Below are 16,224 nucleotides of genomic sequence, written 5' to 3'. Positions count from 1 at the left end.
GTGAGGTTCTTGGGGACTTCTCTGGTGACTCAGTAGTAAAGAATCCATCTGCCAATGTAGGAAATGCAGTAGATGCGGGTTCAATTCCTAGGTCAGGAAGATCCCCTGGAAACGAAAATGGCAATCTAGTCCAGTCTTCTTGCCTAGCAAACTCTATGGACAGAGGAACCTGGTGGGCTACAGTCCATGGGGTCACAAAGAGTTGGATATGACTGAGCGACTGAGCAACTGAGCATGCACCAGGTTCTTAGACATTGGTTATATCTGTTATTCCTTGTTCCTCTGGGGAGAGGGATCATTACTTTCTGGGGAATGATGATGGCAATCTATGAGTGTTTACCCTGAAGAGAAGAAACACAGTCCCATGGCTTCATGCCAGAGCAGTTTCAGTCCCCAGTTGGGGATGTCCTTGAGGATGCCCCATAACATTGAATGGGAACTTTAGGCAAGATGGTCCTTGGGGCTAGCACTTCCTCATATATGGCCATTTCAAAAACAAAAGAAATGGCCAGAATCCCAATTTACCCAACACAAGTAGCTTCATGCAAAAGCCCAGAACAAGACTCAAAATAATTGTTAAAATAATCTTGTACTGCTTGCTATACTAAGAAGTTTAATCCACTTTATTAAGTTCTCAATATATCACCCTCCCAGCAGCCAATTTAATTATTGTGGTATAGGCAAACACATGTAACACTTTATTTCAGGACTTTATCTCTCATCTGCAAGGTAACAAATTCCTATAAAATTGCCTTGTTTTGCTTCTAGTCTTTCAGTGTTAGACTCTCTGGTTTTACAGGGAAGACTTTTTTGGTCCGACATACCAGCTCTTCCTCGTCAATTTCACTGCAGAGCGCAATTTCTTCTTCTGAAATGCCCACACCATGCTGTTCTTTAATGTCTCAGGGAGAAGCATATGCGTCCATTCAGGTTCACACAAAGGCAGTGGGTTCTTGATTCCCAGGCTTCTGGCCTTCTGGGGTCTCACTGGGGATACAGATGTTGTTTTACCTTCTAGCTGGGAAACTCAGATGAGTGCGAGACCTGCCGGGATGGAGGAAAGCTGTTCTGCTGTGACACTTGTTCGAGGTCTTTTCATGAGGACTGTCACATCCCGCCGGTGGAAACTGAGAAGTACGTGGGATGCTGCCCCTCCCTTCTGACTGGGGACCATCCCTCTGGCCACGCCCACTCCCCCTGCCTAGTTCTTACTAGGTCTGGATGGGGAACGAGCAGGCCCGTGGGTACAGGGTCCAGCAGTATGATGCAGAGAGCTGCTTCAAGATGCGGGCAGTGGCAGGTGGATGCTTTTTGCCACGCGTATCAAAGGACACTGAGGCTGGCAGCCAGGTCCTTTGTCCACATGGCTCCTGTCCTTTCCTAGAAGTTTTCCAACCTGGACTCCTGCTCACAGGGGTGGAAATGCACTTGTTTATTGTTGTTGCTGTTGTTCAGCCACTCAGTCGTATCTGACTCTTTGCTACCCAGGCTTCCTTGTCCTTCACCATCTCCCAGAGTTTGCTCAAACTCATGTCCATTGAGTCGGTAATGCCATCCAACCATCTCATCATCTGTCACCCCCATCTCCTCCTGCCCTCAGTCTTTCCCAGCATCAGGATCTTTTCCAGTGAGTTGGCTGTTCTGTGCTTATTCAGAAAACACAGGAAGCATAGGCTGGCTCCCTCATTTTGTCACATTATTGATGTGCTGAGGGAAGCTGGAGGACCCCAGGGGTCAGGCCCAGTTTTGACACTCAGGCCAGGCGGACAGGATTCCTTGTGCTCCCAGAAGTGGACACAGAGAGGAGAGCCCCCTACTCACTCTGACACCAGCTCCACACACTGTAATGGGGGTCTTTGATTCAGACCCCATGTGGTGGTCTTGGAGACTCTGGAGGTACCCCCTTCCTCTCAGAACTGTGTCCACCAATGTTTCTGGAAGGAAGACGGTGGCAGTCATGGGAGCGGCAGGTGTTTCTGGGGACCTTGTCCTCACTCACTTATGCCTGGCCCCGTAGGAGCCCGTGGAGTTGCACCTTCTGCAGGACGACAGAGTCTTCAGGAAACCAGCAGGGTCTCAAGGAATCTGAGGTCCTGGCGAGGCCGATGCAGCCAGAGGAGCAGCTGGTGAGTCAGATGGGAACCCAAGCCTTCCCCTTCAAGTGTGAAAAGTCAAGCACAGGGTAGAGGGAAGGCAACCACAGGGTGACCATGACTCAGTCACACTCAAGTCACACCAGGACTTGTTTGCAGCCATTGTACGTCTGTGTCCAAGAGCCATCCCTGTCTGGGGACTCTTCCAGAGACTGGTGTGAGTCATGCTTGGCCTGGGTATGCGTATGGGGCTCAATGTCTCCAAGCTGCTTTTTGTTCACAGCTTCCTTCTTTTGCAGAAATGTGAGTTCCTCCTCTTGAAGGTCTATTGCCATTCAGAGAGTTCCTTTTTTTCGAAGATTCCTTATTATTATTATGTAAGTAACCACAACAGGGGCTTCCCAGGTGTTGCTAGTGGTAAAGAATCCACCTCCCAATGGAGGACACATAGGAGATGTGGGTTTGAGAAAATCCCCTGGAGTAGGAAAGGGCAATCCCCTCCAGTATTCTTGCCTGGAAAACCCGAAGGACAGATGAGCCTGGTGGACTACAGTCCATGGGGCCACAAAGAATCAGACACAACCGAGTACGCATAGATACATACTGATCGTAAGTAACCACGGCCAACAGTAATCGCAGGCTGCCATGTTGTTACCCCATCTGGAAACTGGCACCTGTGATGTCAAGGCTGGAATCCCATGGGAGCAAGAGAATGAGCTACTGTTATCGTTGCCTTGTTGTGTTTCTACCAGATTTGATGGGAATCCACAGGAGGCACCCGTTGAACACTGCCAGTAATGCTCCCAGTGACTTTTGTTTTTCCCTAGATTAAAGAGGCTTCTAAAAACCTCAAGGAACCCATGTGGTTGGACAAGATCAAGAAGAGGCTGAATGAGCAGGGCTACTCCCACGTGGAAGGGTTTGTGCAGGACATGCGTCTCATCTTTCAGAACCACAGGGCCTCTTACAAGGCAAGTGGCTCTCTCTGCTTCCATTTCACTTTCTCTTCCTTTCTTAAAATTTTATTTGTTTTCGGCCGCACTGGGTCTTCGTTGCTGTGTAAGCGCTTTCTCTAGTTGAGGCAAGTGAGGGGCTACTCTCTAGTTGCTGCATGCGGGCTTCTCATCGTGGGGGCTTCTGTTTTTGTGGAGCACAGGCTCTGGGCATATGGGTTTCAGTACTCGGCCCACAGGGTTAGTTGCTCCACGGCAACATGAAAGGAAGGTCACTGAGCTAACACAGCCACCCTGTACTATTTGCACTATTACAAAGAACACAGATTACTTTTCTGACTCTCACTGAAATCAACAACCTAGCCAAATAAGTAAGAGCTCTCAAGTGTGGTCATGATTTTCCATTCCTGTCCTGTAAATACGAAATAATCAGGCTCTTAAGAAGCATCAGTTACTCTTCGCTGCAAGAGTTTTTAAGCATAACCTGGTTCGCATAACTCAGGATATCAAAGATAAGAGTTGATCGTCCTCAGTTGCAGGGTGTCCAGTGATATTGATAATAAAGATCATTATTTTGTGTTCATTTTATTATTTTTTTTCCAGTTCCATGACTTCGGCCGAATGGGACTTAGACTGGAGGCAGAATTTGAGAAGAATTTCAAGGAAGTGTTTGCTCTTCAGGAAACAAATGAGGACAGTTGTCTGGAATAGTGGATGTTGTTGGTGTCCTGGAAATTCCCCTTTAGGCCAAATATCTCATTCCCCAGATGCACGAAGCATTGGCTGCTGATGCCACCCCTCCCCAGAGCACTGCCTTCAGCCAAGTGGAGCCAACTTCACCTGGAGGTTACACAGCCTTGACCTGGGGGCCGGCCTCCAATCGACCCAACCTTCATGCTCTGTGCATCCTATGGGATCAGGCTGAAGCCTGTCTGAATACATCCATCCTTAGCTTTTTGCTTAATACCATCCTGCTTCCCTCATCCCTTTCTAGCAAAGAAACACAAAATAAATTACTTAAGTAAGAGACTTTATCGCAGAGTCTGTTTCTAGGGAACTCAACTTTAAGATCATGGTCCGAGCAAGCAGGCTAAGAATGGGCTCTGGAGTTGGATCCCAGCCTGTCAGGTAGTGCACTGATGGTTCATCCTGTGCTCTAATAACGCAGTTGCTAAACATTCACTTGTAGGAAACTGGATGAGATAAAGGCAAAAAGGTATACAGTGGGTGATATTCTTTGGCATTTACAAAAGAAGAAATGGTGACTAAAAAACTGGATTTTGGTGGCTGTCATTAAGTGCCCCTAATATATTGAAAAGAGTAAATGGCAGGCTTAAATTTCTTCAGTTTAGTTCAGTTGCTCAGTCATGTCTGACTCTTTGCCACCCCATGGACTGCAGCACACCAGGCTTCCCTGTCCATCACTAGCTCCCAGAGTTTACTCAAACTCATGTCCATTGAGTCAGTGATGCCATTGCAACCATCTCATCCTTTGTCGTCCCCTTCTCCTCCCACCTTCTATCTTTCCCAGCATCTCGATCTTTCCAAATGAGTCAGTTCTTCACATCAGGTGGCCAAAGTATTGGAGTTTCAGCTTCAACATCAGTCCTTGCAATGAATATTCAGGAATGATTTCCTTTAGGATGGACAGATTGGATCTCCTTGCAGTCCAAGGAACTCTCAAGAGTCTTCTTCAGCACCATAGTTCAAAAGCATCAATTCTTCAGTGTTCAGCTTTCTTCATAGTCCAACTCTCACATCCATACTGGATGACTACTGGAAAAATCATAGTTTTGACTGTACAGGCTTTTGTTGGCAAAGTAATGTCTCTGCTTTTTAATATGCTGTCTAGGTTGGTCATGACTTTTCTTCCAAGGAACAAGTGTCTTTTAATTTCATGGCTTCAGTCACCATCTGCAGTGATTTTGGAGCCCAAAAAATAGAGTCTTTCACTGTTTCCATTGTTTCCCCATTTATTTGCCATGAAGTGATGGGACCAGATGCCATGATCTTAGTTTTCTGAATGTTGAGTTTTAAATCAGGCTTTTCACTTGCCTCTTTCACTTACATCAAGATACTCTAGTTCTTCTTCGCTTTCTGCCATAAGGGTGGTATCATCTGCATATCTGAGGTTATTGATATCTCTCCTGCGATCTTGATTCCAGCTTGTGCTTCATCCAGCCTGGCATTTTGCATGATGTACTTTGCATATAATTTAAATAAACAAGGTGAAAATATACAGCCTTGACATGCTCCTTTCCCAATTTAAAACCAGTTGTTATTCCATGTCCAGTTCTAACTGTTGCTTCTTGACGTGCATACAGATTTCTCAGGAGGCAGGTAAGGTGGTCTGATATTCCCATCTCTTTAAGAATTTCCCACAGTTTGTTGTGATCCACACAGTCAAAGGTTTTGACATAGTCAATAATGCAGAAGTAGATGTTTTTCTGGAACTCTTTTGCTTTTTTGGTGATCCAACAGATGTTGGCAATTTGATCTCTTATTCTTCTGCCTTTTCTAAATCTAGCTTGAACATCTGGAAGTTCCCAGTTCACGTACTATAGAAGTTTACTTTGCTAGTGTGAGATGAGTGCGATTGTGCAGTAGTTTGAACATCCTTTGGCATTGCCTTTCTTTGGGATTAGAATGAAAAGTGACTTTTTCCATTCCTGTGGCCACTACTGAGTTTTCTAAATTTGCTGACATATTGAGTGCAGCACTTTCACAGCATCATCTTTTAGGATTTGAAATAGCTCAACTGAAATTCCATCACCTCCGCTAGCTTTGTAGTGATGCTTCTTAAAGCCCACTTGACTTCACATTCCAGGATGTCTGGCTCTAGGTGAGTGATCACACAATCGTGGTTAACTGGGTCACCAAGATCTTTTTTGCGTAGTTCTGTGTATTCTTGCCACCTCTTCTTAATATCATCTATTGCTGTTAGGTCCATACCATTTCTGTCCTTTATTATGCCTATCTTTCCATGAAATGTACCCTTGGTATTTCTAATTTTCTTGAAGAGATCTCTAGTCTTTCCCATTCTATTGTTTTCCTCTATTTCTTTGCATTGATCGCTAAAGAAGGCTTTCTTATCTCTCCTTGCTAGTCTTTGGAACTCTGCATTCAAATAGGTATATCTTTCCTCTTCTCTTTTGCCTTTAGCTCTTCTTCTTTTCACAGCTATTTCTAAGGCCTCCTCAGACAGCCATTTTGCCTTTTTGCAGTTCGTTTTCTTGGGGTGGTCTTGATCACTACCTCCTGTACAATGTCATGAACCTCCTTCCATGGAGTGCTTCAGGCACTCTGTCTATCAGATCTATTACCTTGAATCTGTTTGTCACTTCTACTGTATAATCGTAAGGGATTTGATTTAGGTCATATGTGAATGGTTTTCTCTACTTTCTTCATTTTAAGTCTGAATTTGGCAATAAGGAGTTCATGATCTGAGCCACAGTCAGCTCCCAGTCTTGTTTTTGCTGTCTGTATAGAGCTTCTCCATCTTTGACTGAAAAGAATATAATCAATCTGATCTCGGTATTGACCATCTGGTGGTGTCCAAGTGTAGAGTTTTCTCTTGTGTTGTGTTTGCTATGACCAGTGTATTCTCTTAGCAGAACTCTATTAGCCTTTGCCCTGCTTCATTTTGTGCTCTAAGGCCAAATTTGCCTGTTACTCCAGGTATCTCTTGACTTCCTACTTTTGTATTCCAGTGCCCTATAATGAAAAGGACAAAATCTCTTAATTGCCACCTGCACCTGGAAGGCAGACAGCAAGGAAGTCCTGACACAGACTCTGATTTTAAGAATGGGAGAACATGGGGGAAGAGTGAAGCCTAAATTTAAGATGGGCTCCTGTGCCAAAGGCAGAGCCCTAGTGAAAAAGGAGTGACCCCTGAATCAGAGTTGGGCTTCCCAGGTAGATGCAAGTGAGAACTTTGAACCTCAGGTCTCCCTGAACCCACGGGCCTTGCAGAAGAGTCCCTTCCCCCTGGTTGGAAGACAGACCCCCACCCTTCCCCCATCCTAATCTTGCTTGAGTGAGAACTCTGCAGAGTACTCCCAGCAGGACCCCACTGGGAAAGCCCTGGGTCCTCTTGCCAGCTGCAGCAAGAATTTACCCCAGTGGAGTTGCAGGACTGGCCAACAGGTAGAGCAGGTACCAGGAGTCTTGGGGTGAATCCTGGACAAAGAAGGGAATATGAAACAGGGAAAGGAAAAATTGTTAAAACAGAAGCACTCCTCTGTGCCAAGACGTTTAATTACCCTGGCAAGGGCCAAAAGGGATTATTCAAGTACGTTCCTAGTAGCTCTTAAAGGCATACATATAAGTATATGTATATGTGTGTATATATATATATATATACACACATATACACACAGGACCACCAGGAGCTTATATATGTATATATGGTTAGAATGACAGCTGGAGCCCTGGTCCATAGATGTTTATGAAGATGGTTTTTAGGACATGGTCATTAAATTTATTGTGGCAATCGCTTTACTATGTATATAGTCAAACCATTATTTGTGTGTATATATATATACTTATGTATATATATATGTATATATAAAGCACTAATTTAACAAGGTAATAAGGAGCACATAACTGAGGAGCACCAGCATCCCTGTGATGCTCTCTGGGGCTCTCCTCTGTAGGTTAGCATAAGGGAAGAATGTGTTTCTGTTCCTTTCATTTTGTACTTCTATGAAATAATGGATGTTCACTAAACTTATCACGGTATACACTAGATGAAGTGGAAGCAGGGATACCAGACCTACCAGGAAAAGAAGATCCAAAAGCCTGGGAGGTTAGCACAGCTCTACTTCCTACAACTTGAAAACCCCTCCACCAGGTGCCTGTGCTTCTCAAGAGGCCTCACAGATACTAACTCAGCAAGGTGATGAGGAGCACACAGCTGAGGGGCACTAGCATCCTTGAGATGCTCAGTGGAGGCTGTCCTCTGGTCCTCTGTAGGTTGGCATAAAGGAGGAATGTCTTACAGAACTGGATTCCCAAGTAGCAATGGAAGTGATAGGATTCCAGAATGATAGATACCAGGTGGCGACAAGATGGCAAGTGTCAGAGCAAGATGAAACCCTATTTGTAATGTGCAATGAGGTTAGAATGACAGCGGGGACCCGGCTCAAAGATTTCTATGAAGATAGTTAATAGGACTTGGCCACTAAACTTATTGTGATAATCACTTTATGATTACATCCATCAAATCATTAATGCTGTACGCCTTAAGCCTGTAGATAGGTGGGCAGCCAACAGGATATTGCTATATATATAGCTATATATGTATATATATATGTATATATACACAATTGAAAGAGTTTAAAAATGGTGCACAGATGGCTAAGATCAGCTGCCCCAATCAAAAATCAAGATCCCTTGCCCAGTTTCCAGACCTGAGCCAAATCTAGGACCTGCCCATGGAAATGAGGGCAGGTCTCATAACACACTGCAAATGTGGTCGTTCCCTGAGTTCTTCACCAGAATGCCCTAAGGCCATTTATGGAAGTATCCATATGGCAGACAAAGGAAAATGCACAGATCTTTTAACAGTTGTTGTTACAGCATTTGAGTTGATGCTAGTTCCTGGGGCCAAACACCATCACGGTTCCTGTTAGAGTATGCAGTAAGGTAATGTCCATCTAACAGTGAGTCCACTCAATCCACAGAGCCACCCAGCCGTCATCACCCCAGTTCCTGGATGTGAGGATGATGAGAGTATACATAGCAGTTAGCTGAGCTGATTTTTTAACCTCTGAAATAGCAATGACTGTCTTAGGAAAGGCCAATAAGAAGGCCTTGAAATAGAAGTTTCCCTTGGTGAAAATCAGTTGAAAGAAAATTACATTCCTGGGGAATGAGGGAATCACAGAGATGAGTGCCACAGGTGAAGATTTAAGGATGCAAGGGCTCTAGTCCTCTTTACCTCTTTGTTTGAACAGCAGTCTGGATTCTGCAAAAGCTGCTAAATGACTATTAGAAACTTAGCCAATAGTAGCCCCAATTACACTGTTGTGTTATTAATAGGTATACTATCTTAGAGCAGATCAGCATGGCCTAAGGTACGTATCATGCAGTTATCAGTATGGAAAAATGTACTTTAAAAATATCCAGTGGGCCCCCTCCCCCCCAGCCAGTGAGTGCGCGAACGAGAAAGGAGGAGGGCGCTTCAGGTGAAAGCACTGCAGACGCCATTATCCTCTGTTTCTCTGCTGCACCGACCTCGACGTCTGGCCTACTTCCCGCTTATTTGCGGCCTATAGACTACTACAGCACTAGGGTGTCAGTTGGTCCCGCCCAGAACGCTTCAGTTCTGCCCTGGAAGGATATATTTAATAACTGATTGGTGTGTCCCTTGAATACAAGCAAATGGAAATTGAACAGCCAGAGGAAACCTTTCCCAACACCGAAACCAATGGCGAATTTGGTAAACACCCTGCTGAAGATATGGAAGAGGAACAAGCTTTTAAAAGATCTAGAAACACTGATGAGATGGTTGAATTACGCATTCTGCTTCAGAGCAAGAATGCTGGAGCAGTGATTGGAAAAGGAGGCAAGAATATTAAGGCTCTCCGTACAGACTACAATGCCAGTGTTTCAGTCCCAGACAGCAGTGGCCCTGAGCGCATATTGAGTATCAGTGCTGATATTGAAACGATTGGAGAAATTCTGAAGAAAATCGTCCCTACCTTGGAAGAGGGCCTGCAGTTGCCATCACCCACTGCAACCAGCCAGCTCCCGCTCGAATCTGATGCTGTGGAATGCTTAAATTACCAACACTATAAAGGAAGTGACTTTGACCTCGAGTTGAGACTGTTGATTCATCAGAGTCTGGCAGGAGGAATTATTGGAGTCAAAGGTGCTAAAATCAAAGAACTTCGAGAGAACACTCAGACAACAATCAAGCTTTTCCAGGAATGTTGTCCTCAATCTACTGACAGAGTCGTTCTTATCGGAGGAAAACCTGATAGGGTTGTAGAGTGCATAAAGATCATCCTTGATCTTATATCAGAGTCTCCCATCAAAGGACGCGCTCAGCCTTACGATCCCAATTTTTATGATGAGACCTATGACTATGGTGGTTTTACAATGATGTTTGATGACCGCCGTGGACGTCCTGTGGGATTTCCAATGAGGGGAAAAGGTGGTTTTGACAGAATGCCACCTGGTCGGGGTGGGCGTCCCATGCCTCCCTCCAGAAGAGATTATGATGACATGAGCCCTCCTCGAGGACCTCCTCCACCCCATCCCGGGCAAGGTGGCCGGGGTGGTAGTAGAGCTCGGAATCTTCCTCTTCCACCACCACCACCACCTACAGGAGGAGATCTAATGGCCTAGGACAGAAGAGGAAGACCTGGAGACCGTTATGATGGCATGGTTGGTTTCAGTCCTGATGAAACCTGGGACTCTGCAATAGATACATGGAGCCCATCAGAGTGGCAGATGGCTTATGAACCACAGGGTGGCTCTGGATATGATTATTCCTATGAGGGGGTCGTGGCTCATATGGTGATCTTGGTGGACCTATTATTACTACACAAGTAACTATTCCCAAAGATTTGGCTGGATCTATTATTGGCAAAGGTGGTCAGCGGATTAAACAAATCCGTCATGAGTCAGGAGCTTAGATCAAAATTGATGAGCCTTTAGAAGGATCTGAAGATCGGATCATTACCATTACAGGAACACAGGACCAGATACAGAATGCACAGTATTTGCTGCAGAACAGTGTGAAGCAGTATTCTGGAAAGTTTTTCTAAGACTAGTGAAGAACTGAAGGAGTCCTGAATCTTTTTTTTTTTTTTTATCTGCTTCTGTTTAAAAAGCCAACATTCCTCTGCTTCATAGGTGTTCTGCATTTGAGGTGTAGTGAAATCTTTGCTGTTCACCAGATGTAATGTTTTAGTTCCTTACAAACATGGTGGGGGGTGGAGGAGGGTGTGCAAAAACTAACATTGAAATTTTGAAACAGCAGCAGAGTGAGTGAATTTTAATTTTTGTTCATTGTTGGTGGTTTAAAGAAGTCCCCCCATGTAATTATTGTGAACACTTTGCTTTGTGGTCACTGTAACATTTGGGGTGGTGGGACAGGGAGGAAAAGTAACAGTAGTCCATATGTCCCTGGCATCTATTCAGAGCAGTGTGCAGAATGTAATGCTCTTTTGTAAGAAACGTTTTATGATTTTTAAAATAAATTTAGTGAACCTAAAAAAATAAATAAATAAAATAAAATTAAAATTAAAATATCCAGTGGGAAGTAGAATAAGAGGCACTTCACATTCACAGGGACTCAACAATAGTACATGTTTACAGTCTGTCCCCTGGGCTATGTGAATTCTATCGCTCTCTGTCACATTATATGCTGAAGGGGCAAAGTCAGTCTGGACATTCTGCAGTACGTTACCTTGGTCCACTATATTGATGCTTGTATATATATATATATCTGTTCAGTTCAGTCTCTCAGTTGTGTCCAACTCTTTGTGACCCCATGGACTGCAGGATGTCAGGCTTCCCTGTCCATCACCAACTCCCAGAGCTTGCTCAAACTCATGTCCATTGAGTCGGTGATACCATCCAACCTCTGTCATCACATCCTCTGTCATCCCATTCTCCTCCCACCTTCAATCTTTCCCAGCATCAGGGTCTTTCCCAATAGGTCAGTTCTTTGCATCAGGTGGCCAAAGTATTGGAGCTTCAGCATCAGTCCTTCCAATGAATATTCAGGGCTTATTTCCTTTAGGATTGATTGGTTTGATCTTCTTGCAGTTCAAGGAACTCTCAAGAGTCTTCTCCAACACTGCAGTTCAAAAGCATCAATTCTTCAGTGCTCAGCTTTCTTTATGGTCCAACTCTCACATTCATACTCAGTCTCTCCTGTCAGGAAGCTTCCATAAGCTTCTTATCCTTATTCATCAGAGAGCAGACAGAATGAAAACCACAATCACAGGAAACTGACCAAACTGATCACATGAACCACAGCCTTGTCTAACTCAATGAAACTATGAGCCATGCCTTGTAGGGCCACCCAAGACAGACGGGTCATGGTAGAGAGTTCTGACAAAACGTGGTCCACTGGAGATGGAAATGGCAAACCACTTCAGTATTCTTGCCTTGAGAACACCATGAACAGTATGAAAAGGCAAAAAGATATAACACTGAAAGATATATGTATATGTGTGTGTGTGTGTATGTATATATATGCTTCCCAGGTGGTACTAGTGGTAAAAATTCAGCCGCCAATGCAGGAAACACAAGAGAGCAGGTTCGGTGCCTGGGTTGGGAAGATCCCCTGGAGTAGGAAATGGCAACCCATTCCAGCATTCTTGCCTGGAAAATTCCATGGACAGAAGAGCCTGGAAGGCTACAGTCCCTGGGGTTGAAAGAGTAGGATATGATTAACCACACACACACACACACACACACATACATGTTTGTTTATATATAAAATGGGAATTGGCTAATGTGAATATGAGGTTGAAAAGTCCCATGAGATGCCATTTGCAAGCCAGAGACCCAGTAACAGTGGTTAAGTCCAGTCCAAGACTGAAGGCCCAAGAACCAGGGGAGCCAAAGGCATAATGTCCAATCTAATAGCATTGGATACACCTGTCCCAGCCCAACTAGGCAGGCAAGAAGAGAACAAATTTCCCTCCTTCACTTTTTTTAAATTCAGGCCCTTAACAGATTGGATGCTGCCTGCTTACCTTGAGGAGGGCCATCTACTTTACTGAGCCCACATATTCAAATGCTGATGTCATCCAGAAACACCCTGAAAGACATCTAGGGGTAATCTGCACACCCCATCGTCCAGTCAAGTTGACACATAGCATTAACTATCACAATGACAGTATGTTAATTGGACCTGATGAGCAAGAAGTGTTGAGTGTTCTAAAACCCTAGTTGAGTCACATGCACTCCCAGTGATGAGAGATAAACCTTATAAGATTTGAAGACATGCCATATAGGCAAGTTTTTAGGGGTTAAGTGGTCTGGCACTTAACAGGATTTGGAAGATCCTGGGTTCGGAAGATCCCCTGGAGGAGGAAATGGGAACCCACTCCAGTGTTCTTGCCTGAAAAATCCTATGGACAGAGGAGGCTGGTGGCTACAAAGTCCATGGGGTCACAAAGAGTCGGACAAGACTGAGCACGCATGCACACACAGTAAACCTCTCCTCCATCTTGTTAACAAGCTGCCACTGAACAAATGTTATCCAACTGTATTTGAGCTCCTTAATAAACCTCACATGAGAGCTCAACTCCCTGAAGGGAGTCTGGCTGGCCCGGCTTGCTCAATGACCAGTGTCTTAATTAACATTCCTTCTATGCCTACATACAAAGAGGGGAAGTCCTCACCCAAAGGAATCCAGGTCTGTCTACAAAGGGGTGGAGTGGGCTGGACAAACAAGTATAACGCAGCTGACCAGCAGAACCCAACTCAGGGACCACTAGTGGGCTCTGATGTCTAAGGGGAGGAATGGGGTGGTCCCAGGCCAGCCAGAGAGGCTGCAGAGAGTGGGAGTGGTGGGGGTGGGGTGGGGTGGGTGGGAAACACATTCCTGGACTCAGGTTGACTGTGATTCCTCTGCTTGTGCTTTGAAGATTAAGGCTGAGAGCATCCACTCCACTCCCTGGGTCAGGCAAGGGCAAGGATGGCCACTAAGCCTGTCACCTCTGTCTGTTCCATTAACCTGCATGCAGATGTGGGATGCTGGCTGCAGAGGAGCCTGGCTGTGGTTTTACCTGGGTGGGGTGTGTCTGTGTCCCCAGGATCTGTGGGAGGACCTGGTGTTTCTGGGGTCTGGGTCACTTGGGTATGACCCCTCAGCCTGAACCTCTCAGTGTGGAACCCAGGGCATCAGCACCCACCCTGTTGTCTGGAAGAGAAAACAAAATTCTCCATCTCTCTCTTGGAAACTGGATGGAAAGATGCTCCCGTGAGGACAGTAGGCAAAGAACAGCCGCCAGGGCTTCTAGAAAGTGTACAGAAGCAGGTTGATGGAGGAGGGAAGTTGAAACTCAGCGGAAGCAGTCAGGACAGAATGTTTCCTGTTTATTATTACTTGGCTCTGAGAGCTGCCCTAGTTTTGCATGAGGTGGCTGAAACTCCGGTAGGAAGCCCACCTTTGTCTCTGGTCAGCAGAGCCAGGGAAGAAGCCCAGAGCAACCAGGCTTTCTGGGGAGAGAGGGGAAAATTCCAGGAAAGTCATAGAGAAGAACCCCAAATTCTGAGTATAAACCCTCCCCACTTGTGTTCGAAATCGACTCTCAGGCAAAAAGGTGAAATAGATGGTGATCAAAATCTCTGCTTTCTTCACTGTAAAAGCTGGATCGGGCTTAGTGCTCTGGCTTAGCGTGTGGCAGAAAGAGAAATCCCTGAACTGAACCTCAGAATCGGGCTCATTCACACAGCTCCAAGCACTCACACCCCACCCCCACCTCACTCCTCCAGCCCCTGGCCCCATGCACTTGACCTTGGAGGGGCTGACAGAGCCCTGGCCTCTGCAGGCAGGATGAGCCCGGGGAGACCCAAAAAGGAGCAGACTCACCCCTTCCACCCACCCACAACCAGAATCTCCCAGGAGTGGGGAGCAGGGGGTCCAGGCGAGCCCCGCTGACTGAGGTGCTGCCCTGGAAGGGGACCCTGGAGCTGGCCTGAATGTAATCATGGGTTCCAGGTGCCCGCCCCCCTTCACTTCAGCTCCTACGGAGGAGCCAGGGGTCTTGATCCTCCGGCCCCAGGAGCCACAGTGGCTGCTGCTTCTTCCTGTCTTGCAGGTTCAAATCCCAGATCCCACTGTCTCGTCTCAGGGACAGGCCTCGGCTCCCCATAGGGCTCTCCCAGTGTGGAGACCACCCCCACTACTCAAGTCTGAACGGAAGCTGCTCCTGGTGAAGCTTGTGAAGCCCGTTGCCCTGGCAAATCCTGTGCCCCGTGGTCGCTCCTCAACCACGGCCTCTCTTGCCCTGTGGGTTTCCAGGTCTGATAACTGGGCTCCTCCTGTGATAGCAGAAACGCTCCTGCTTCAGTGCTCCTCACAGTCACAGAACATGCCCCACGCGTCTCCTTATTTCCTTCAATCACTCCAACAGGGTCTGTAGGAGGAGTTCAACCTCCTCCTCCTCCTTCTTTTCTAATTGAAGTATAGGTGATGTACAATGTTCTGTTAATTTCTACTTTACAGCAAAGTGATGCAGTCGTATATACACATTCTCTATAGTTTTCCATTATGGTTTATCATAGGACCAACCTGCAACCTGTCCTTTCCCAAACCTGAGTGGGACTGACGTTATTTCCTGGATTAAAGAAACTGCTTTCTCCACAGGGGACTTGGGGTGATTCAGACCCACCCCCCAACCCCCGCCACTGCTCTCATGGGTGTGGTGCGGGCCCAGCTTTCTCTGACCCACAAGAAGGTCTCCTCCAGGGGCCAGGAGCAGCCCCAGCTCAGGAGTGTCCATCCTGTGTATTTTGGGCCCAGCCTCTGCCAGATGGTCTCTAATTCCAGGTGTTCACCTTGAAGGTCCTAAACAGACAACAGAAAACTGGCACATTTATGTCAACACACAGCATAGCACTGACCTGGTCCACCAGCCGCCCGGGAACAGAGAGGAGAGAGAGAGGGGACCCTAGACCAGGCAGGTGTGGTCTGTGCCAGCATCGTGTGGACCGTGTCCCATGGAGTCAGGGGCAGAGGACAGTCCTGCCCAGATGAGGCTCAGCTCAGTAGTCCTGCTACCCCCAGAGTGAGGGGGGCGGGAGAGAGGTCCACACGTGTGCAGGATCTGGTGCCACTGACACTCTGCCCACTGGTGAAAAAGTCCTCATTGGAGTCCTGGGGTCTATCCTGACCACAATGCTTCTTGCTCCTTTGGGAGAAAGAAACAATGGAAGTGACAGAGAAGGTGGAAACCCTTCCCTTCATCTTCAAATGTCGCTGAGTGAGAACTCTACTCGCAGCTGGAGGAAGTCACACTCAGGGGCCACCGACTGGAAACCATCGCTCTAGCAGATATCTGCTTCACCAGCCCTCTGGCTGGATGTGGGGACCTGACTCGACTGGTCCAGGCTCTTCCACGGGCTGGAGAGAGGATCTGAAGTCTTTGTCTTTCCCTCTTCCCCCAATAGCCATCTCAGCAAAGGGGAAGGGGCACACCTGAGTT

The 16,224-nt window shown here is 46.4% G+C and overlaps 1 protein-coding gene and 1 pseudogene across 4 annotated transcripts in view; both read left to right on the top strand.

Annotated features, from left to right (window-relative positions):
* Positions 1–4,073, top strand: part of LOC136164855 (nuclear body protein SP140-like protein) — a 93,164-nt gene extending 89,091 nt beyond the window's left edge. For all 4 annotated transcript variants that reach the window (XM_065930408.1, XM_065930407.1, XM_065930406.1 and 1 more), the window contains 5 exons: positions 1,019–1,134; positions 2,018–2,126; positions 2,393–2,470; positions 2,921–3,064; positions 3,650–4,073. In XM_065930408.1, the coding sequence (XP_065786480.1) occupies positions 1,019–1,134; positions 2,018–2,126; positions 2,393–2,470; positions 2,921–3,064; positions 3,650–3,757 (555 nt within the window). In that variant the 3' untranslated portion in view covers positions 3,758–4,073. The remainder of the gene's footprint in view (positions 1–1,018; positions 1,135–2,017; positions 2,127–2,392; positions 2,471–2,920; positions 3,065–3,649) is intronic.
* Positions 4,074–9,206: 5,133 nt separating this feature from the next.
* Positions 9,207–11,287, top strand: LOC136164848 (heterogeneous nuclear ribonucleoprotein K pseudogene; annotated as a pseudogene).
* The last annotated feature ends 4,937 nt before the right edge of the window (positions 11,288–16,224 follow it).

This window comes from Muntiacus reevesi, chromosome 3 (genome assembly GCF_963930625.1).
Source record: "Muntiacus reevesi chromosome 3, mMunRee1.1, whole genome shotgun sequence".
NCBI lineage: Eukaryota > Metazoa > Chordata > Mammalia > Artiodactyla > Cervidae > Muntiacus > Muntiacus reevesi.
This window is presented reverse-complemented; position numbering and strand designations above follow the sequence as displayed.